Source organism: Eretmochelys imbricata, chromosome 2, assembly GCF_965152235.1.
Source record: "Eretmochelys imbricata isolate rEreImb1 chromosome 2, rEreImb1.hap1, whole genome shotgun sequence".
In the NCBI taxonomy this organism is placed as follows: domain Eukaryota; kingdom Metazoa; phylum Chordata; order Testudines; family Cheloniidae; genus Eretmochelys; species Eretmochelys imbricata.
The window spans coordinates 37,215,299-37,239,269 of record NC_135573.1 but is presented as its reverse complement, the minus strand read 5'-3'; the positions used below and the strand labels follow the sequence as shown (position 1 = coordinate 37,239,269).

The window sequence follows — 23,971 nt, the reverse complement described above, 5'->3', positions numbered from 1 at the left end:
CCTAGGGGTTTGCATCAGCCCCAGGCCCAAACCCCAGTGGAGACAAGCCCTGAGGTCATATTAAGAGTGAGGTACTGGGAAGCATTTCCAGCTAGCAGAAGTGGCCATTCAGCAGGCAGATCAAAAGACCTTGAGAGCATGTACTATGGCCCAGGCTGCTGAAAAAAGGTTAAACAAAGTTAGGCCTCAGCACTAGGGGGAAACCAAACAGCAATGATACTTTAAGGCTTACAAACGTTGCAGGGGGTTGACTTACCAAACACAGACAGAACTAGGACTAAGATGACCTTTAAAGGTACAGAGAGGAGCCGGGATGGGGGGGAGAATTGTAAATATGACCTTTCAGAATTTCTACTTATTTTCCAGAAATTTAACCTTCGTTTAGAATTTCTTGGCTCTCCGGGGTGTGTATTTTTTTAATAACAATATCCTAGAAGGAGTGTTGTAGCAGACATACAATAACTGATAAGTCTTCAAATTCTTAGTCTAGGGATTCTGGCCTTTTCTTTGAGCTCCATATATCCACTGGATTCTTACTCATGCTTGCCATACATGCAGTCTCTCCCTCTGTGAAAGGCTCATAAGAAGGCACAGGAAGAGGGCATCCAGGCTATCCTCAGTGGTTGATAAGTAGAAGAGATGGGAAGACATGTCTGTGCAGCATCCAAGAACACATTTGTTCTAGATGTAGAACAATTTTCCTCTGCTTAAGTGAAATTTTTTTTGATGAGAACAATAACTAGCCTATAGACTTCAGTACTTCACAGACTGCACTAGGGATTTACAACACAGGCATCTATTAAGGAAGCAAGTCTGGTGTTCTCTAGCTGAAAACAGGTGGATAACAGCACATATAAGGTACTCTTTATATCTTCGCTATTTTGGCCAGCTAGTGAAGATACTTCTATTAGCCAGTACTGCTCCTATAAATAAGTGACTTAGTCTTAGGACAAAAAGAAAAGGAGTACTTGTGGCACCTTAGAGACTAACCAATTTATTTGAGCATAAGCTTTCGTGAGCTACAGCTCACTTCATCGGATGCATACCGTGGAAACTGCAGAAGATATTATATACACAGAGACCATGAAACAATACCTCCTCCCACCCCACTCTCCTGCTGGTAATAGCTTATCTAAAGTGATCATCAAGTTGGGCCATTTCCAGCACAAATCCAGGTTTTCTCACCCTCCGCCGCCCCCCCCCCCCACCACAAACTCACTCTCCTGCTGGTAATAGCCCATCCAAAGTGACCACTCTCTTTAAAATGTGTATGATAATCAAGGTGGGCCATTTCCAACACAAATCCAGGTTTTCTCACCCTCCACCGCCGCCCCCCCACCACCACAAACTCACTCTCCTGCTGGTAATAGCCCATCCAAAGTGACCACTCTCTTTAAAATGTGTATGATAATCAAGGTGGGCCATTTCCAGCACAAATCCAGGTTTTCTCACCCCCCCACCCCCCCTCCAAAAACCACACACACAAACTCACTCTCCTGCTGGTAATAGCTTATCCAAAGTGACCACTCTCCTCACAATGTGTATGAAAATCAAGGTGGGCCATTTCCAGCACAAATACAGGTTTTCTCACCCCCTCCACCCCCTTTTTTTTTCAAAAAAACACACACACACAAACTCACTCTCCTGCTGGCAATAGCTCATCCAAACTGACCACTCTCCTTACAATGTGCATGATAATCAAGGTGGGCCATTTCCAGCATAAATCCAAGTTTAACCAGAACGTCGCGGGGGGAGGGGGGGGGTAGAAAAAAACAAGGGGAAATAGGCTACCTTGCATAATGACTTAGTCTTAAATAGAGACTGGGAGTGGCTAAATTAATAGTATCCAATTTGCAAATGAATTCCAATTCAGCAGTTTCTCGCTGGAGTCTGGATTTGAAGTTTTTTTGTTGTAAGATAGCCACCTTCATGTCTGTGATTGCGTGACCAGAGAGATTGAAGTGTTCTCCAAGATTTGCGAGAGTGTTGGGTCATCCTTCAGGTGTTCAGTGTTGGGTCATCCACTAGCCGTCACCTTCAGCCCCCAACTAAAACCCCTCCAACGCATTATTAAGGATCTACAACCTATCCTGAAGGATGACCCAACACTCTCACAAATCTTGGGAGACAGGCCAGTTCTTGCCTACAGACAGCCCCCCAACCTGAAGCAAATACTCACCAACAACCACATACCACACAACAGAACCACTAACCCAGGAACCTATCCTTGCAGCAAAGCCCGTTGCCAACTGTGCCCACATATCTATTCAGAGGACACCAAAGGGCCTAATCACATCAGCCACACTATCAGAGGCTCATTCACCTGCACATCCACCAATGTGATATATGCCATCATGTGCCAGCAATGCCCCTCTGCCATGTACATTGGTCAAACTGGACAGTCTCTACGTAAAAGAATAAATGGACACAAATCAGATGTCAAGAATTATAACATTCATAAACCAGTCGGAGAACACTTCAATCTCTCTGGTCACGCAATCACAGACATGAAGGTGGCTATCTTACAACAAAAAAATTTCAAATCCAGACTCCAGCGAGAAACTGCTGAATTGGAATTCATTTGCAAATTGGATACTATTAATTTAGTCTTAAATAGAGACTGGGAGTGGCTAAGTCATTATGCAAGGTAGCCTATTTCCCCTTGTTTTTTTCTCCCCCCCCGACGTTCTGGTTAAACTTGGATTTATGCTGGAAATGGCCCACCTTGATTATCATGCACATTGTAAGGAGAGTGGTCACTTTGGATGAGCTATTACCAGCAGGAGACTAACACGGCTGTTACTCTGAAACCAGTCTTAGGACAATGGTTCTCCCAACTACTTCACTTCATAACACAACTTTCAGTGGAGCACTTCTCTTCCCAAAGCCCTCCTTTCTCACTGATTGGTTTGCTAAAGCTTTCATTTTGTGGACCAAGAAAAAATGGAGTTTACAGCCAGTTTGTGAACCACTGCAGAACCAAGGCAAGACCCAGTGGCCCAGTAGAAACCCTGTCAATTAACTACATGCTCGCTCACTGTCCAGAGCATATTGGTGGCTTACTGGTAGTTTTCCTCCTTAAAACACCCTACATTTTTTTCATTTAAATCTGCACTCTTAAATTGAGTTAGCATATATCAGCTGCTTGTTGTTGGGCCCCTACCCCTAAGCACTGCCTACTTGTCTGTTTGTTCTTTGACTGAAAGCTCCTCAAAGCAGAGACCATCACTGAGAGTTTAGGAAGTGCCTATTGCCCAGCAAATAGTGGGTGCTACTATAAATGAATCATGAACACATTTAACAATTCAAAATGTATTTTGGACTTTTTTAAAAAGAGGAATACATTGAACTAAACTTCCCTTCTACAAGTGTAACAGTAACCATCTGGCAATACAGCACCTACTGGTATCTCATATTATGGTGAGCATTGCAATCTCTCTCTGAATAAGTGTACCCTCAGAGAGAAACGTGTTAATGAAGACTGGTGCTTTTCTCCATAGGTAATACCTTAAAACATTCCATTAACTAAGGCTAACCATATTTGTTAAGAGTATATGAAGCTTATACCATGGGAGTGTGGAAAAGAATGTGTAGGATTATAAAACAAGTCATTTATACTTTTGACTTTATACAATCCAACTATTTCAGTAAGCCCACTCAAATGAATACAACATTCAAAAGTACCTGGCATATCTGGTCACATTGACCATATTGTAGGTGTAGAGTGACCAGGTGGGTGAGGTAATCTCTCTTACTGAACGAACTTGTATTGGTGAGAGAAACTTTCAAGCTTACATGGAGCTCTTAAACTCAAAAGCTTGTCTCACTCACCATCAGAAATTGGTCCAATAAAAGATATTACCTCCCCCTTGTCTCTCTAATGTCCTGGGAATGACACAGCTACAACAACATGCATACATATTGCTGGTTTGTCATTCAGCATGAAAGAGGCTGAGGTATAAATCTCTGAAAAAAATTGAAAATCTTGATACACTAGTGGTAGCTGCCACAAGAGAGAACACAGATTACTTTGACAGTCCTTATAATGCACTACAATTTTCATCATATAATCGAGCTAATCACAGGGCATATTACTTAGTTCTATGGGTCATTACCAAGGCTATGATTTAGTCATGGGTATTTTTAGTAAAAGTCATGGACAGGTCATGGGCAATTAAAAATTCATGGGCTGTGACCTGTCTATGACTTCTTATAAATACCTCTGACTAAATCTTGGGGTGCCGCTGCTGAGGGGGAGCCGGGGCCAGCGGCACCAGCTGTCAGAGGCTGCCGCAGGCGCCCCAGGGACCACTGCTCAGGTGGTCCCTGGTGCCAGCCGCACTGGCTGCTGCTCGGGCAGTCCTGAGGCAGCTGGACCCAGGGGACACCTGAGTAGCTGGCCCTGGAACAGGCTACTTGGGCGGCCCTGGGGTCAGCCACACTGGCTGCTGCAGAAGTCATGGAGGTCTCAGAAAGCCACAGAATCCGTGACCTCCGTGACAAACATGGAGCCCTAATCATTACTACTGAACAAAATAAAATGTGTGGCTATGAATGGTTACCACATATGAAAATACTTTACAGTTCTACAGCACTTTCTATCAGCTCTCAAAGGGCTTTGTTATGGAATTAAATATCATAACATAGAATCGTAGGACTGGAAGTGACCTGGATAGGTCATCTAGTCCAGTCCCCAGCACACATGGCAGGACTAAGTATTATTCTAGACCATTCCTAATAGGTGTTTGCCTAACCTGCTCTTAAAAATCTCCAATGATGGAGATTCCACAACCTCTCTAGGCAATTTATTCCAGTGCTTAACCACCCTGACAGTTAGGAAGCTTTTCCTAATGTCCAACCTAAACCTCCCTTGCTGAAATTTAAGCCCATTGCTTCTTGTCCTATCCTCACAGGTTAAGAACAGTATTTTTTCTCCCTCCTCCTTGTAACAATCTTTTACGTACTTGAAAACATATGTCCCCTCTCAGTCTTCTCTTTTCCAGACTAAACAAATGCAATTTTTTGTATCTTCTCCCATAGGTCATGTTTTCTAGACCTTTAATCATTTTTGTTGCTCTTCTCTGGACTTTCTCCAGTTTGTCCACATCCTTCCTAAATGTGGCACCAAGAACTGGACACAATACTCCAGTTAAGGCCTAATCAGCGCAGAGTAGAGCAACAGAATTACTTCTCATGTCTTGCTTCAACACTCTGGCTAATACATCCCAGACGGATGTTTGGTTTTTTTTGCAACAGTGTTACACTATTCACTCATATTTAGCTTGTGGTCCACTATGACCCCCAGATCCCTTTCCACAGTACTCCTTCCTAGGCAGTCATTTCCCATTTCCTTTGCGAGGTAAGGAAGTATTCTCAATTCTACAGATAAGACCTGAGACAGATGCGTGTAGAATGTTACAAAGTCCGTCCATGGTGGAACTGGGAATAAAATCCAGGTTGCTCTTGGCTTCCTGTTCTATACTTTAGCCACACAAGCATCTTCCCTCCAAAATCAACCTTGAGGGATTTCCCCCAACCCCACACATAACAATTCTCAATTACTCCCTTGAAGTATTTCACAGAAAACCTTCCAAAATCAAAAGCTGAAAATCCAGGGAAAGTAACTTTTCAGTTATCTAACAGTGTTTCTCACCAACCAGTCTGTGGACTGGCACTGGTCCCTGAGATCTCCCTGACACAGTTTAGAAAGGCAGTAAGATGGTCCTGGTAACAAGAAGGTTGAGAAACACTCATCGAACACATAAGGAATTCAGCACATCTGAGTCATTTGTTCAGTGACAAAATTTGCAAGACAGTTTCAACACAAAACAATAGGAAATTTAAACTAGGATAGGTAAGTTAACAACACTGTGGAAAATATGACGCACCCAATGAGACAGGGAGAATCAGTGTTAAAAGATATCTACTGTAGGGAATAGTTTGTAATGTAACTAGCGGCAACAAAAAAGGCTGCCACAGTTTTGGGGTGCAGAGATATTTCACAAATCAGGAATGTAGTGTCTTCTCTACACAGCTTTGGTGCAGCTGCATCAGGAACATGATTCCCTTTCAATTATCCAGAGGTCTTGGAGGGCCCTCTAAAAACTTCATATGATCAGTTTAAGATAAACAAATTTCAGTTTTAACATTTGGATTTGGGACAAATGTCAGAAACTGAAATTTGGATAACTGGGGATTTGACTATATCACAACCAGTCCTGGGCAAACCACTAGTAGAAAGACAAATTGGAGGGAGTACAGAGAAAAGCAGCAACAATTTTAAGACGGCTGGAAGGACTGACGAATGAGGAAAAAATTAAAAGTTAAATATATTGAACGTGGTCAAGAGACAAAGGGAGGGAGAGATAAAAATCTAGAGTGTAAACACAGAATGGAAAGGAGCTATTAAGGATAGTGGAAGGTGTATGATATATACTACATATTGGTTATGACAGGATGACATTACAAAAGGAAATTTTAGGTAGAATAGCAGGGAAAGCTTCCTGACTCAGGGATATATTAGACTGTGGAATGATATTCCAGGGCTGGTTACAAAAGACCCCATCAATAGATACCTAAAAGATGTACCTACCATAGATAACAGTACAGCAACTACAGGGAGAGGGACTGGATGACCTGCATCATTCCTCCCCGGCCGCCATTTGAATGATAGAATTAAAGATGAAGGGCATTTTAACATTTTCTGCCATGGCTCATCCTTGGATGGGTGAATTTTAAGTAAATCAGAACACCGCATTAGTTTTGTATATAGTCCATGCTTTTACAATTAAAAAAACCCCACACTTATCTTTGGAAGGGAAGAGTAAAGTCCAGTTTCTCATGCGTTTGAAATAACAAATTCTGCAAGAAATACGTTTGCTTTTGCTTGCAAATTTTCTAGTCTATTACTCTTCTCTCCACTTTTAGATTTCATGAACAGAAATCTCACTTGCAATAGCAAAAAACAGTTGTCATTTCAAAGCCAAACTGGGAAATTATACCAGCTAAGTATGAGAAAAAAAACAGATCATTTTTTAAAATCTAGAATCCCAGAACAGGGTTGCAACATGGAATTTAACTTAGGTGAAGTGTATGATTATTTGAACAGTGACTACCATTAAAATCCAGAATTTGCCAGGTGATCATGATGTGGTATATCATTACAATAGGAACCAACTATTGATCTGTTGGCAAATGTTGACATTTTATTGGAGGCTGCTGTACTACTTAGAGAATTATGAACACTTGAGGAATTAGGCCATAAAACTGAAATATTGCAAACTTTTCTCCTTTTTTTCCTTTTATTTATCTACCGCATCTTAAAAATAAACTAACAGAAGGGCTTAAGTCAAAGGGAAACAAGTGTATGATTTTAATAAACATTTTTCTTATTAAAAACCTTGATATTGCTTAAATATACCATACAGAGAAAAGCTATTTTATAAAGCAACATACACATTTCAAGTCAATGATGGCAACATAAATTATTCTGGTTTATCCCTCTGCTTATGTCATCAGAGTGCCTTGGTTGTGTATATATGGTGAACTACTGTATAAGACTAGTTACCTGTGTAGTTTCTGCCTAGCTATACAGTACAGGTTTTAAAAAAATGTTTATGCTATATACAGAAATATATATACATATAACATATATTTATATGTTATACATACACATACATTTTTATACATATACACACAATACATATATACACAATACTTTACACTTACATACGGCCTTTGATCAGAGGATCTTGGATGAGTTTTACACCATTAAGCCTCACAAAGCTTTTGAGAGGGAGGCAGCTTCTTTATTTTATGGACTGTGAATCTGAGGCCTGATCTACAGTTTTTGTACCAATATGAACTATTTCAGTTAGGGCTGTGATTTTTTTTTTTACTGAAGTATTTATACTGGTACAACCCCTAGCGTGGACAGTTATACCGGTATAAAGGTGCCTTATACCTGTATAGTGTATTCCCTTCCCATGCAGGAATAGCTATACTGGTATAAAGCACCTTTATACCAGTATATAACTGCACCCACATCAGGGAGGTTGTACTGCTTTAACTATACACCACTCTAGTAAAAGCAGTGCAGCATGTGTTTAAGTCTTTGAGCTGAGGGCTTGTCTAAAATAACTTGCTGAAAGTCACAGTGGCAGATACAGGAACGGAATCCAAAATACCAGACTCCCAGTCCCCATTACCTAACCACTTGAAACCTTCCCCGCGCCTATGAGGGCTGTTCTTGGGAATGCTATTATTATTTCATTAATACATGTGGAAATATTTCTCCTGGTTTACTTGGTACACCTGCAGTTTAACTAAGCAAGTCTAGAAGAGTTAGTCTTATAAAACAATCTTCAGAGTCAAAGTGGCACACATGGTGATCAGTTATGGTCCCAAGCCCTCCTCCATGCATGCAAGATTTAGAGGTGCTACAGAAGCAGGATGCTGCATTTTTAGGTAGGGTGGAAAAAGGAAGGAGCTTAGGTCACTTTTGGTCATCCACCTCTGCTTGGCACTCAAAGTGGCATTAACCAATTTTGGTGGAAAACCAGTTTAGCACCCTTCAGCAAGGAAAGGTCATTGCAGTATGGAGTCTCAGAGTGCAGGGAAAAGTAGGAGAACAATAAAGTCTCATCAAAACCCATCATCATCAGTCTACTCTATTAAGTCTTAGCAAGCATCACAATTTGATAGCAAGGGCAGCCAAAGGTGCTCCTTCCTTTACTAATGGCCTTCCAACATTTATAATGGAAATCATTAAAGCATTAAGAATTTAATGACAAAAGTACTAGGCTACTATATGTTCAAAGACTACCCTTGTAAAACCAATAATCGCTTTATTAAAAAAGAGTGGAAATACAGTAGGTCCCACTACAACGAATCTGCAGATTTATTCCATCATAATCCATTTTGATTATTAGGGAGAAACTTTCCCTTAAATTCTGCATTTTTGTGAAGAGAAGGGATTGCCTGGCTTGCTCCATTCAGGATTCTCTGCTAACTGTAAAATGTGAGCTGAACTGCTTCCATTATTTATTTATTTATTGTTTATTATATAGTGCAGATGCAGATCAATTTTTCAGTTAAGAAATTGAGATTTTTAATGGACAACTGTGTCTGGTGTAGGCTGTTAAACTAAAATATTCAGAGTTACATAAATAAAAACTATTGTGTCTTCAATATGACTTGGTATTTTGTCTATAATTTCTTTATTAAAAAACTGTAACAAGATACTTAAAAAAGGCTAGATACAAAAGTAGTTAAGCTGCTCACGAACATTAAAATTTTCCAAAATGTATCTTCAATAATCATGATCTTATAAACATTTTACAGTTACCAGAAAGTGCCCAGGCTGAGTTTACACAGTTGAGATACCGCAGTTCAAGTGTCTGGTTATAACTGGAAATGGAACAATCTCCTGACTGTCTGCTTACTGAAACAGGGATACAAAAATGTTGATTGTGAAATATGAAATAATGTGCATTGGCCTCATCATATGTACAAAAAACCTCACTAAAGGTACAGACTACATGCAAAATATTAGTGATGGGATCTAATGTGCCAGAGTTCAATGCAATCAGAACAGAAATTGCAATGAAAGTGGTTTCATAAGTAAAAGTGAATGATTCCAACTCTTGGATCTGAACTGTGAAGAACTTTTTACAAGTTCAATATACATGATACACAACTGCAGCCAACCACAAATTAAACACCATAAAAAAAGTTAAAATAAAACACAGAACATACTTAATTTTTTATTTTGAAATTCCCTACTCCCTCTATACAAGAACCTTTGCTGAAACACTTTTCACAAAGGCAGCAGTGAATTTTCTGAACATTTTACATATTTTCCCTCAGCAAAAAGATAAATCACAGTGTAAATTATATTGTTCTGCTGTCATCTTTGGCTGGGGTTAGGCCAAGAAGTTATTGACTAGCGAACTGTTACAGTCAAACATTGCTAGTTCTCCTTAGGCCTGTAGGTTACAAACTTAGTACAGGAATGTTTGCATTTAATCAATAAAGTACCACCAGGGGTATGACAGCATTAACTTTCATAAACTTTTATAGACAAATGGAAAAATCTACAAAACTTAGCTAGTAATATTACACAGCAATACACACTTTTTATACTCTACACAAAACCAAAATTCTTGGTCTTAATGGCGAGTAACAATTTCTGTTTCAGAATCTGTTTAGAGGAATAGAGTGGGACATAAAGGCGAGAAATGCAAGTGTTTGCTGTAGGAAGATGTTGGTCATCTGGTGGTCTTATTGTGATGGATGGCATGGGCTGGAATCCCTCCTCACTGGCAGGCAATGATGGGCTTGATGTCCAAAAGTAAACCTAAAAGAATAGAAAAAGTAGGCTGTAACTTTTGCTGGTCTAGAAATATTTAAACTGTCTCCATGGTATAAACATTGGTATCACATACTGATCATTATTTTGACATGAGTAAAATGGGAAAGTCACAGGGCAGTCATGGTGCTTGAACATAAAACATTCCTTGTAGTGTAGAGACTCAGTGGTTACACTGTGTACTATTATGATAATGTTAAACTCCCAGTCATTTCCTCTCTTCTTTCAACTACAAATATATAATACCACATTTATCAAAGCAACTTATCAAAAGAAGCAACACTCTCCAAATGATATTAACCACATCTTGGTGCAGGAAGTTGGGATTTCCTGTCCTTTTGGGAAGAGGATAATGTCTGTGTATCAGAAACTTTTATATATAATCGAATTAGCCACTTTATATCAAATTACTATAAAATACAGCACTGATACCAAATGCATTAACAGCTAGCAATTGCAGTACCAAGAGTTTACTTGAAAAGTATTAGAAGTGTGAAATATCCTCTTGCAGAGCAAAGTGAATACTGCATTGCACCCTGAGTTCTTTGCCTAAACCAATCCTCTCTAGATTTTCCTTTTTACACCAGTCCTTGTTTTCTTTTTTGCAGTTCATTCAAAAATGAGAAGGTTCACATCTCTGAGGTGATCAAAAGAGAACATTTTAAAAAAGTGGGTGAATACACTGCACAACAAGCAAACTTTTCCAATCCTCCATAAACGCAATTCAAACCTGATGCTCTGACCACCTGTTAGTGTGAAACCTCTAAAACATGGACTGCATATATGCTTCAGAGTTCTGAGATATGGACAAAGAAGGATACACCAATATTAATTTTCTTGTGAACAAAGCTAGGTTTCATATTCAGTCTCCAGAGCTGAAAGCCTACTGCACTAACTCCCTAGTACTTACTTTGCCACTCTACCAGTGTAGAAAACCTTTCCGTTAAAACAAACAAACAAAAAATACTAAAAAGCAATACTGATTGTTGAAAAACAGTCTTAAGCAACCTTTTACAGGGGAAGGACAACTTACTAGATCTTGTCTTTCTGTCATACTCATCTTCTCAACTATGGACCAAAACCAACGCTTGAACTGCAAAAGCTTCTCAGCATTTTCTCCTGTTTGAAACAGAATAATTAAATTAAATGTATTTGACAATGAACATTTAGAGCACATGTTTTATATACACCAGCAAGTAAAATACTTAGGGTCACTACCCCTCCCCACAAAACCGGCACACCAGGAACAAGGACAATTCTATGTCAAACACACATTCAAAAGTGTTTACATTAAAGGACTAGACTGAAGAACACTGGTGTAAACAACTAATAAAATTAAGACACCATGTGATTTACTAACTAGTTGTATCTAAGTTCGTAACAGGTCAATGAAATATTGCTTTAAAAATATTACACTACATCAATCATAACTCTAAATATATGGTCAGGCCAGGATTTGGCAGGAAAAAATAGCACAACCCATAATTTGCTCTCCTTGCATTCTGATGGATTATTTATATAGTGATAGCCTGGAAAGAGTTGTGTATTGTTCTCTTCCATTTTGAGTGAAGATGCTTAAAAGTGGCAAATAATAGGGTCCGGCACACTGAAAATCCTTTTAAAATATTATATTTAGAGCCATTCATTAAGGTCAATGAACAGAGCTGGTTTTAAGCTTAGAAAAAGTTGAAAAAAAATTATCTTTGCTATCCATCTCTATATAAAGGACAGACAGGTGAATACTGCTAAATTTCTAGCTGTACAGCTCATTTCCTAAACAGACTACATATTTCATACCTGACTCATCATTGAAAGATGTAAAGCTGATCAGCATTTGGACGTTTACTTCACCACAGCCGTTTACCAAAAGCCTGAAATCTTCTGCTGTCAAGTCTTCTAATGAATTCTTTGGAAGCACATCCAGCAGACCTTTCCTCATTGCCTGAAAGAAAGAGTCACACGATTCACTTTACACTGATCACCTTTGCTACTGTTTAAGTGAATCTCTGAGAAGTTACATACAAGGAAGTTCACAGCTCACAAATATCAGTTGATTTTCCTCTTGGCCGTTCACCTCTTCCATGTTCAATCTCAAATGGTAAAAATGTTTTTTTGAATGGAAGCTATATGGGCCCATGGTCTAGAACTTGCAGTATTCAGGCCTAGACCAGCAACAAACATTGCTAGACTAAGGGAACCAGTGACAATTATTTTTAAGGTTGGCACCTTGCAAACCACTGGTAGTACAAACAAGTGCTCTCTCTCTCACTGGAATTTGAACTTTTCAATATAGCCGTTTTTTCTATGTCCTACTCAGTTACAATATATCCACAATTCTTTTTATTACCTTGCTGCCCTCTACCTGAAATTCCCACTTCCTTGAATTATGAGACTGCTTTAAAAATCTGCCTCTTTGAGAACCACTAAACTTAAAAACTAATGCTGTAGCTGTATCTCATTAGAAAGCCACTAAAATGAGAAGGGGTATGGACAGCTTCCACGTGAGAAGAGATTAAAAAGACGGGGACTGTTCATCTTAGAAAAGAGACAACTAAAGGGGGAATATGATAGAGGTCTACAATATCATGAATGGCGTGGACAAAGTCAATAGGGAAGTGTTATTTACCCTCTTCACGTAACACATGAATCAGAGGTCACTTCATGAAATTAATAGGCAGCCAATTTTAAAACAAACATATGGAAGTACTTCTTCACATAATGCAGTCAACCCATAGCACTCGTTGCCAGGAGATTTTGAAGGTCAAAAGTATAACTGGGTTCAAAAAGAATTAAATAATTTTACAGAGAACAGGTCCATCAACGACTGTTAGCCAAGATAGTCAGGGGCACAACCCCATGCTCTGGGTGTCCCTAAACCTCTGACTGCTAGAAGCCAGGACTGGACAACAGGGGATGGATCATTCAATCCCTCTGAAGCATCTGGCACCAGACACTGTTGGATAAGAGGACACTGGGCTAGATGAACCCTTGGTCTGACTTATTATGGCCATTATTATGTTCTTGAAATGAATATTCAGGAGATACTAACTGATAAATCATGTCAGAACTGCAATTTGGGGCACGGGAAGGTGGGGAGGCAAATGACAATAAGGACAATATAATTTCAAAAGTCTAATATCCCATGGCCTACAATGGTTGGAAACAGTTTAGCAGTCCAGTAAATTGCCCTAAACACTGGTCTCTAAATCAGTGATCATAAAGCAAATATTTTTATATCTAATCCTTTATTTCAAAACAAGCTTCTAAAAACAAGACCAAGTTTTACTTTTAATATAATTTGAGACAGATTCTGGTCATTTTTCTTGTTAAAAAAATATCAACAATGGTAAGAACAAAAATTCTGCTGTCACTAGCCACACTGATCCTGCACAGAGCAGGCATAAGGAGGCCAGAAGCTCCAGTGACTTTATGCTGTCAGAGTTTGGCTTGTTATATCTCTGAGCTAAGAGGTTAAATAAATCTAGGCTGACAAAGAAATAGAGAAAAATGGAAGATTTTACAGAATCCATATGTCTTTGAAGATAAGCATTTCCCCAGTATACATGTTATGTAAATTCAAGATATTAATTTTTTAATCTATATGTAAATGCTGAAGTTTAACTAGTCATTGAGCTAACTTTAATTCTTCCTTTGAATTTATATCCTTCTTTCTATTCAAATGAGCTTTTAGGGTAATCGAGGTCTCCACATGATTAAGTTAGCAACTGTGTAACAAGAAACAAAGATTAATACCCTTCAGAAGTTGGACAACTTGGAATGGAACACGGCATATGCAGAAATAGACAGAATCATTCCAAAACACTACAAAGCACTTACATGTAGAGGTTGTTCTGCTACTACCAACATTCTGTGTTCTGCATATTTCCGGACATATTCATAAACATTCTGAGGGGTGACTGGTATATTTACACCATTGGAGATAAGTTCAACCTATGATGAAGTAGCAAAAGGGGAGAGGATTTAAAAACATACTTTAAAAGCAGAAAAAAGAAACAGTTAAAACAAGAGTATCATTTCTATTACTGTATGCAGTAAATATATTGTGGTGTTATACAGCTTTTTCACTCTTAAAACAAGTTTTCAATAGGTTATTGGTTCGGACTATTACCATTACCATGAACAGAAGTTTTACATTTAAAACCAGTCCTCGTGATGAGACCAATAATAGTGGTACTGCTGATTTCTCATTTAGATTATACTAAACAGCCCATAAATACTAGGGGTGGGATATTCAAAAATACTTAAGTGATTTAGAAACACAAATCCCACCGACTTTCAATGGGTCTTGGGCTCCTGAACACTTAATCAGTTTAGAAAAATCTCACCTTAAATCTACAGTCTGGGGTTTGACAGGCTATGAACAAGTAACATTAAACTGTAAAGTCAAGTTCAGCTTGCACCTACCTGCCCTCCACCCTCCTCCTTGCACAGGTCTATTGCAAATGCTAAATCCATTGCTGCAAAAACAGCATCAGCATCCGTGCTCTGGGAGGCTAGGATAAGTTGCCGCAAGCTCTCATACATAACCGGATCAAAAAAAGCAAAGTCATGCCAGTTCACCTAAAATAAGGTAGATGTTTGATATGTAGCATTGTTTTTATAAATATATTCAACATAATTAGATCTAGAACTGATACAATATGTACACTAGCATAAGGCACCTAAATAGCCATGTAATGAGGCATTTACTCAAACACTTGGAAAGAATGGCAATCAATCAATCAATCAATAAATAAATGTAATTTCCATTCTCATCCTGATTTTCTGAGGTGCAGGAACATAACACCAGATTGAAGTGCATTGGCAAAGCACAGAGAAGGTTGTAAAGCATTTGCCCACACTAAGAATGACTATAGATCTAGGCAACTGAACTCTTGGAACGTATCCTTTCCATAAATCAGCTTGGGTCAGAACAGACCTTGGTGGATTTTTCAAGAGGATTTGAAAATGGGGTCACATGTGTCACCACTCCTTTCCTCATCTCCACACTCCCTAAAACTCTGGAAAGAAAATTCACCTGCACCTTCACAGAAAGAAAGCTTCTTCCCAGCAGCTGTGAACTCCTATAGGTGGACGTTTTTTGTGCCCAGTAGTTGCCCTCCTACCCTCAACAAGCAGATCTTTTGAGCAGATCCTTTCCGTTTTTGCCCCATTTTGGGGGCCATTGCTCCATCGATTATCTGTCTTTCCATCTAAGACAGTACTTTGTGGTGCCCCTAAACTCAACTACAGGGAATTTTGGTGCTTCTCATTTTTCCCATGTTGCCCACTCCTCTGCTGTCGTCATGAGGGAACCCTAGGAGTCTTTTACTCAGATGGTAGAGCAAGGAGATTGTCCTTCTGTTTTGGAAACGGATTGGGGTGTTCTTGTGCATCCATACCCGCTTGCTCCTTTGTCACCATTCCCCTGCCCCATTTGTTAAAATCATATCCATTTTAGCCATCAGAGCCAGTCATTGTCTTTTTTTTTTTTTTTTTTTAAACAAACACCAAAATGAAGGCCAGGGATAATGGAAAACTTTGTTTAGTTTGTTGCATCAGGTACCATATTGAGAGGTATATTGCCAAAAGATAATAAAAATGTGATCTTGACCTAAAACAGTTAAAACATAGGCAATTGCTGGACTGCATTTAAATTTTATGTCTTCACCTGAAGCAGAATTTGAAATCTGATTAAAGAATTTTCTCAATTGTTAAACAAAATGCCTTTTTGAAAATATTAACATAGAAAGAGCAAGAGAGAACTAATGCTACAGCACTGGTTCTTCAACTTCACGAGCAAAAAAAAAAAGGGAGATCAACCCTGTCCCGTTTTAAATATGTAATTAATAGAGACAGATAGATATAGATGTATATAGAAAGAGAGCGAGCGCGCACATTATGTCATTGGAAACCTGCCTCAGTCAATTTCTTGGCATCCACTTGGCAAACTCAGTTTAATTGTAAGACAACAAAAAAATCAAAACTGCTTTAATTAAATCTAGTATTGCCAAACAAGCACAGTGTTAACATCAAAACATATACTTTGTAAAAAAAAAAAAAAAAAAAATTTAAAAACTAAATCTTATGTACTTAAAGGCAATTCAGATGTCTGATCAACTTACTTTTCTGCCCAGAAGAACTTTGATAACGTGTCTGTTTAACGTGATGGGACACAGTTCATTCTGCAGTAAGCACAACCCTAGAATTCTGAGAACAAAAAGAGTACTATTAGAAAATCACAAAAGGAAATTGTTTAAAAAAGTGGGATTCAAAAGAGTTTCCTGAATATTTCAACAAGAAAAAAAAAAAAAAAAATTAACTCTGGAATTCAGGTTGAAGCTGGCTTCCAATTATAAAACCTCATATTTAAGAATTCCCAATGCCAACATCCCCCAAAATAAATCACTGTTTCCAAAATGGTGCATACAGTACCTCATCCCATGGGGAAAGTTTTTCTAGGAAGCTTGGTTAAAAAATAATCCGCTATTTTTCCTGAAAGAACAATCATGGGTAAAGAAGGATCACTTCCTCAAAAATACCTGCTGCAACAGAACTCCACTCCTGGAGACTAAAAATCTCCACAGATATTTCTATGAAAGAAAATATCCAAAAATAACCAATAATATAAAAAGTTAGTGGAAAGAAAACAAACCTATTTTATGTGAGTCTCAGCAAAAATAGGGATAAAATAAGAGGGTTCCCAAAAATTAAAACAAAACAAAACAAACCCACACAGACAGGACAACTTAGGCAAAAACTGTTTCTGCAAAAAGGCTGTTAAAATGAATTTTGATAGCTGCCTTCTGGCTGATCAATTACACTTCATAATGGTGTGAAAAGAACTCTACATACCTGCCCTATAAATCTGTTTGGAAAATTATGAGTCTGGCTGTGTAAGTAAATATCAAATGATTGAATGAGCTTTGAAGCTATGGGTTCAGTTGTTACAATAAAAAATGCAGTCAAACAAAACACAGACATGGTTCTTCTGGAATTAGGAGAATCTGCTGTACTGGAGTGAAAACAATCAAGAAGTGAGTGGATTTTTAAGGGTGTCATTCTTCTCCAGCCAGAAGCCTATGGACTTCCACAAATTCGCTCTAAAAAGCGCCTCAGCAGAGCAATCCTGCATGTTTTTCCTCATGATCACCTACTTCAAAGTCAGGTGCACTGAGTCCATTAGTGCCAATGGGGTGCAAAAACATTCACTGACTTATTCAAGAGAGCAAACACTAGTCACAAGCCTTGTTCTGAAGCACATGATCCCACAAAGGAACAATGACAGATGTCAGAAGCAACCTTCTGTCACATACATTTTCAGTGGAGATGAAGCAATGTGGTAGGAAGACAACACCAGGCCCCACAATATATTCAGAACTGAAAAGTTACCTTTACTGTATGAAATAGTGTAATTAGAGGACTTCATCCTATCCTACAATAGGTTCTTATTCTGCCCTCATCGACACAGCATTGAGAACCTTCAAGCAGTGTTAGGCAATACAACTAAATTCTGTCATATGTCATTTAGTCTCCTTCTCTCATCACTCCCCAGGGAGAGAAGTTGTGCAGTGTAGTGTTTTGTTTAACATACACACTACTATGCATTTATTTCAGACAAGACAAGGTGAAAGAAGAGCACCTTGAATTTGGAGTGGAACGTGGTGAGGTTTGTGACAGCCCTTAATTTGTGACATAGTTAATTCCACAGTCAGACTAGTCACTGAGAAAGCTTAGTCTCCTGCACAGACAAGCTTTATCCCTGTGGTAGAAAGTTCCACTGTGCCACAGAAGTAGAGTTCTTGACCATGGTCCTCATCCTGGAGCTTTAAGCAGTCTCTTTAAACATTTTGGGCCCATGCCACTAAGCTCCTTGAAGGTAAGGACTGAGATCTTGAACTTTACTCAATAGTCTCTGGAAAGCCAACATATAGAGCAGAGGCCAGGTCAGATGGGCTCAAAGTAGCCAGTGTTGCTGAGGAATGCAGCGTAGGGTTCTGTACTAGTTGGAGGTTCTCCAAGGACTGGTGTCTTCATACCCAAGTATACTGCACTGTTATTATACAGACATAAGGCGATGAAGGCATATATAAGAACACTTGAACAAGCATTGAGAAGTCTAGAAAAGTGAAATATCTTTGGAGCGAGTTCTACTTGATACACACCTTGTTTTCTTGGGAAGAGAAGCCTTTTTTTTTCCCCTTCCCTCTCAAGGGAGTGCCCAACAACATGAGCAGAGTCCTGGAGTCCATCTATACCAGAGCTAGCAGGTTGTTTGTGGAAACACAGCTTGAGCACCTATTTTGTAAGAGCTTTACCAATGTGGGAAATATTGATAGTCATGATGTCCAGCAAGGATGCTCAACTGTTTATTTGAGGACTGTTTGCCTATGAAAACTGTGTGTGTGTGAGAGAGAGAGAGAGCGAGTGCGAGCAGGGGTGTGAAGAGAGAGAGAAGGAGAACCAGGAATGATTTCAGGGAAACTCACTTTTGAACTTCAGAGCCCATGTTGACATCTGGACACAGATATCAAAGCCAAGACAGTTATTGTCTGTTCTGCTGGCTGTGCATATGCAACTTAGACATAATGTGGATGGTACTGGGGCACTTTAAGGTCCTGCTTCTCTGGCATACTTACAAAATAAAAAGGAAGCAGGGAAAGCAAAAGCACAAAGATACAAATTTTAGCTTAAGAAATCAGCAAAATAGTTGCCTTTTACAGAAAATTTATGTCCTCAGAGACCAGGGAGTCATGGGACCTGAAATGCCAACGGTGCAATAAATCTGATGCTACCAACATTTTATTTTCTCTCACGCACACGCGCACACACACACACGTGTACGTATGTTGAGGGGTATTACTGCAAAAATTGAAGATTTCTCTCAAGATTTAACAGACTGAGTTGTTCAGGTTCCCCCACATGATTTCAAACCCAAGATGAGAACTCTATTACAGCTTTTCTCTTTGGAGAAATATAAGCTACCGAAATATCTGAAATGCCAAGAGAACACAAGACTAGCAAACTAGCTTAATATTGTACCTGCCAATGTTTCTGAAACAGTTCAACCTTGCCTCTGTGTTTTTGCCAGGCCTTGGCGTATAAAAACCTCGTTTCCCAGGTTGGTAGAATAGTGGTGCATTATCATCACCATCATCTGTATCATCTAATTCCATGTCCACCACACTGCGACTGGAGCCATGTCGCTTTCTATTTTCCTAGTACAAAAGATTAAGAAGCTAATTTAGAATTTCAGTTAAAAAAATCAAATGTCTATCCTATTTTTGCTATCCACTGAATACTGAAACCTGCTCACTGTTGGACCAAAAGATTTTTGAGTCTCGCCATTTCAAAAGTCTGGTAATATTTGGCAATGGTGGATTTTTAAATAATTGAGCAGTTACTTCGTTATTCTGAAAAACAACAAATTAAAGAAGCAGATCCTTTCAGCGAAGAATAAGTAAAAAAACACTTCACTTTATTAGGGCTTTCGATTAATCACAGTTAACTCACGTGATTAACTCAGAAAAATTAATGGCGATTAATTGCATTGTTAAACAATAGAATACCAATTGAAATGTATTAAATATTTTTCAGTGTTTTTCTACATTTTCAAATATATTGATTTCTATTACAACACAGAATACAAAGTGTCTAGGGTTCACTTTATATTTTTATTACAAATACTTGCACTTTTAAAATGATAAATAAAAGAAATAGTATTTTTCAATTCACCTCATACAAGTACTGTGGTGCAATCTCTTTATTGTGAAAGTGTAACTTACAAGTGTAGATATTTTGTTACATAACTGCACTCAAAAACAAAACAATGTAAAACTTTAGAGCCTACAAGTCCACTCAGTCCTACTACTTATTCAGCCAATCGCTAAGACAAACAAGTTTGTTTACATTTACGGGAGATACTGCTGCCCACTTCTTATTTACAATGTCACCTGAAAGAGAGAACAGGTGTTCACGTGGCACTTCTGTAACCGGCACTGCAAGATATTTACCTGCCAGATATGCTAAACATTCAAATGCTCCTTCATGCTTCGGCCACCATTCCAGAGGACGTGCTTCCATGCTGATGATGTGCATTAAAAAATAATGCGTTAATTAAATTTGTGACTGAACTCCTTGGGGGAGAACTGTATGTCTCCTGTTCTGTTTTACCTGCATTCTGCCATAGATTTCATGTTATAGCAGTCTCAGATGATGACCCAGCACACGTTCGTTTTAAAAACACTTCCACAGCAGATTGGTACCACCTTTGAGTTTTGTCAAATGTGAGATTTCTAAAAATAGCTACAGCATTCGACTTAAGGTTTAAGAATCTGAAGTGCCATCCAAAATCTGAAAGGGACAAGGTGGGGAGCATGCTTTCAGAAGAAGTTTTAAAAGAGCAACACTCCAATGCAGAAACTACAGAACCCGAACCACAAAAAAGAAAGTCAGCCTTCTGCTGGTGGCATCTGACTCAGATGATGAAAATGAACATTCGTCAGTCTGCTCTGCTGTGGATCGTTATTGAGCATAACTAGTCATCAGCACGGACGCATGTCCTCTGGAATGGTGGTTGAAGCATGAAGGGACACATGAATCTTTAGTGGATCTGGCATGTAAATATCTTGTGACACTGGCTACAACAGTGCTATGCAAACACCTGTTCTCACTTTCAGGTGACATTGTAAACAAGTGGGCAGCATTATCTCCTGCAAACTGTAACCAAACTTGTTTGTCTGAGTGACTGGCTGAAGTTGAGTGGACTTGTAGGTTTTACATTGTTTTATTTTTGAATGCAATTATATTTTGTACATAATTTTACATTTGTAAGTTCAACTTTCATGATAAAGATTGCACTACAGTACTTGTATTAGGTGAATTGAAAAATACTATTTCTTTCATTTTTTACAGTGCAAATATTTGTAATCAAAATAAATATAAAGTGAGCACTATACACTTTATATTCTGTGTTGTAGTTGAAATCAATACATTTGAAAATGTAGAAATCATCCAAAAATATTTAAATAAATGGTATTCTATTATTATTTAATCACGTGAGTAATCTTTGTAATTGTGCGAGTAATTGTGATTAATTTTTTTAATCGCTTGATAGCCCTACATTTTATGTGACAAGAGGAGACAACTGAGGCAAAATGGCAGGTCACTTACAGGCTGTTACATTTATTTTAAAAAAAAACCATACATCTTTTTATGGCAAGCCAATATAACTAGATCCTAAATTTCCTCCATTTCACAAGTGAACCCAATGCAAAACAGATCTCTTACCTGTACCTTATCTGAGGAGTCTAGCAACCCAAGATCCAGGATACTGTCAGCTCCATTTTCCCTGGGGAGAGGGGAGGAGAAGAGGCAAGCCAAGATTTAATTTACCATTATCAATTAAATAGTCACATTCTGAGCTGAAACTAGAAAAGTTTATTTTTTAAATGAAAAGTCAAAATAATAACACTAGATATGATTCTGAAAACAGAATTTAGTAAAGAAAAATTTGAAAGGAACTAGACTGCAAATTCTTTATCGTGCATGTATACAGATGAGTTTCCTCAACCAATCTCTACAGCTGGACAGGAGGAATACTAAGCCATTATAACCAGGTTCTGAAAACAAACTGTGCAAAGTGAAGTTTCTCGACACGTTGGTTTTAAAGCAAAACACAAACAAGAATACCATATTATTTATATAACAATGGGACCTAGATACCTAACCAAGATAATGGTCTCTTTGTGCTAGGCACTGTACATATACAATGTAAGAAGTAGCCCTTGCCTCAAAGAGTTTACAATCTAAAGAGACAAGGTAGAAGTTGTGGGGAAGAGGAAGTACTTTCTTATTTTCCAAATGGGAAACTGAGGGTACTAATATCAGGTGACTTGCCCAAGGCAAACAGGACATCTGTGACAGAACAGGGAACTGAACCCAGATCTGCTGGATCCTAGATCACTGTCTTAACCACAAGACCAGCCTTCCTTTTTTATCTGAATCTTTATTTAATCCTTTACCTTCCATGTGCAATAATGAGTTCCATAGCCTCATCAACTCTTGCTCTAAGGGAATCTTCGCTTGCTAGTAACAGAAGCAGCTGAGCAGGAGACAACTCCAGTAGCATACCTGTGATTTTGCTTGCAAATGCCTGGAAATAAGAATTCAAGATCTTACTGTCCCATCATTCCTTCAGTGCACTCAGTTTCAAATATGGTTTTCTGAAAACCTTCATATCTTAACACACCCAAGATTTAAAACAAATTTGTGAGTCAAATGACAAGTTGTAGAAATACAAACTAGAGAAAGTCACAAGAGAGATAAAAAAATACCCTTATAGAATTCAACTATTTTAATAAGTCATGAATTTCACAAGCAAAGGATAAAGAAAAGAAATCTTAAGTGAAAGATACCCATAGCAACAATAGACTTAAGTGTACTGCGCAGATTGATCTTACTGGTTGCATTGCTTGTACACGAGGGTAAAGCCTTTCTCCAAGGGCCTGTCGATGTGCTGGAAGAGGATCAGGATCATCACTAGGATTCCCTTCTGAGGCTGGTCTAAAGGGCCTTGTGTCAATGGAAAGTTGTCTTCTAAAGTCCCTTTAAAAATGACAGTTTACATCCCTCTTGGTTTATATTTTGTGAAACTTGATAAGACTATGTTAGTTGCAAAGGAAATGTACAAATCTCTTGGATAATACTATTTATGTACAAATAAAATAGTATGGACCAGTTTGTGCAATTGTAATATTCCATGTAGTTAGTTGGATATAAAGGTTTGGGAAGGGAACAGAGTTGAATTCTGTCAATCTTTTGGAGAAACAAGGTGGACAACCCACCAAGTAACAATGGTGGTGTTTGTAATGCATTTCTTGTCTTGGCTACTGCAATGACAGGAGTGATTTGTGAGATGGGGTTGAACAACGGTCTAGTGATGCTGAAATGGGCGTATTCATTAGATCACGTATTTATATTAAAAAATGAATATGGAAAGTTATTCAATATAAGTGCTCTATCTTGAAAGAGAAGCATAGTATCCTCTCAGTTTGAAGAAAGGAGAGTCCAAATTTTAGAACAGACATTCATTAATTTCAGTGGTTCTCAAACCTATTTGATTAGGCCTCCCCAAATACATAAACCACCACCACAGCTGGGCTCCAGCTGTCCCCTTTATCTCTGCCTTCTGGGTGTGCACGGCACTTCTGAATGAGACCCAGCCGCCCAGGGCTGAAAGCCAGAGCTCCTTTTTTTTTTTTTTTTTTTTTTTTAAAAGCACACACACACACACAAGAAAACCCACACAGCTTACACCTCCCTTGACACACTCTCACACCTCCCTTGGGAGGCCCACCCCACAGTTTGAGAATCGCTGATCTATTTCATAAAATACTTGTGACCAGGACATAAGTTACAGATAAATCATGTACCTATCCCTGTCTCTTCGAGAACCAGCTCGTAAGCCACTACTCCTCCTCATTTCCCTTTCACGCTCCCTCTCCCGATCTCTCTCCCCTCTATTTCGCAATCTCTGCATCAGACCTGAAAAAAAGAAAAAAATGTTTTAAACTTCTCATCCTCATACAATGCAATGTACTT

General features: G+C 38.6%; 1 protein-coding gene across 1 annotated transcript in view; it reads right to left on the bottom strand.

The window, feature by feature from the left end:
• Positions 1-7,348: 7,348 nt before the first annotated feature.
• Positions 7,349-23,971, bottom strand: part of UBR5 (ubiquitin protein ligase E3 component n-recognin 5) — a 142,136-nt gene continuing 125,513 nt past the window's right edge. The window contains exons 49-59 of the mRNA XM_077809900.1: positions 23,803-23,914; positions 22,831-22,975; positions 22,393-22,523; positions 21,659-21,719; positions 19,412-19,587; positions 16,495-16,579; positions 14,795-14,950; positions 14,207-14,320; positions 12,167-12,311; positions 11,403-11,488; positions 7,349-10,357 (exon numbers count right to left, since the gene is read on the bottom strand). Coding sequence (XP_077666026.1) covers positions 10,145-10,357; positions 11,403-11,488; positions 12,167-12,311; positions 14,207-14,320; positions 14,795-14,950; positions 16,495-16,579; positions 19,412-19,587; positions 21,659-21,719; positions 22,393-22,523; positions 22,831-22,975; positions 23,803-23,914 — 1,424 coding nt within the window. The 3' untranslated portion in view covers positions 7,349-10,144. The remainder of the gene's footprint in view (positions 10,358-11,402; positions 11,489-12,166; positions 12,312-14,206; positions 14,321-14,794; positions 14,951-16,494; positions 16,580-19,411; positions 19,588-21,658; positions 21,720-22,392; positions 22,524-22,830; positions 22,976-23,802; positions 23,915-23,971) is intronic.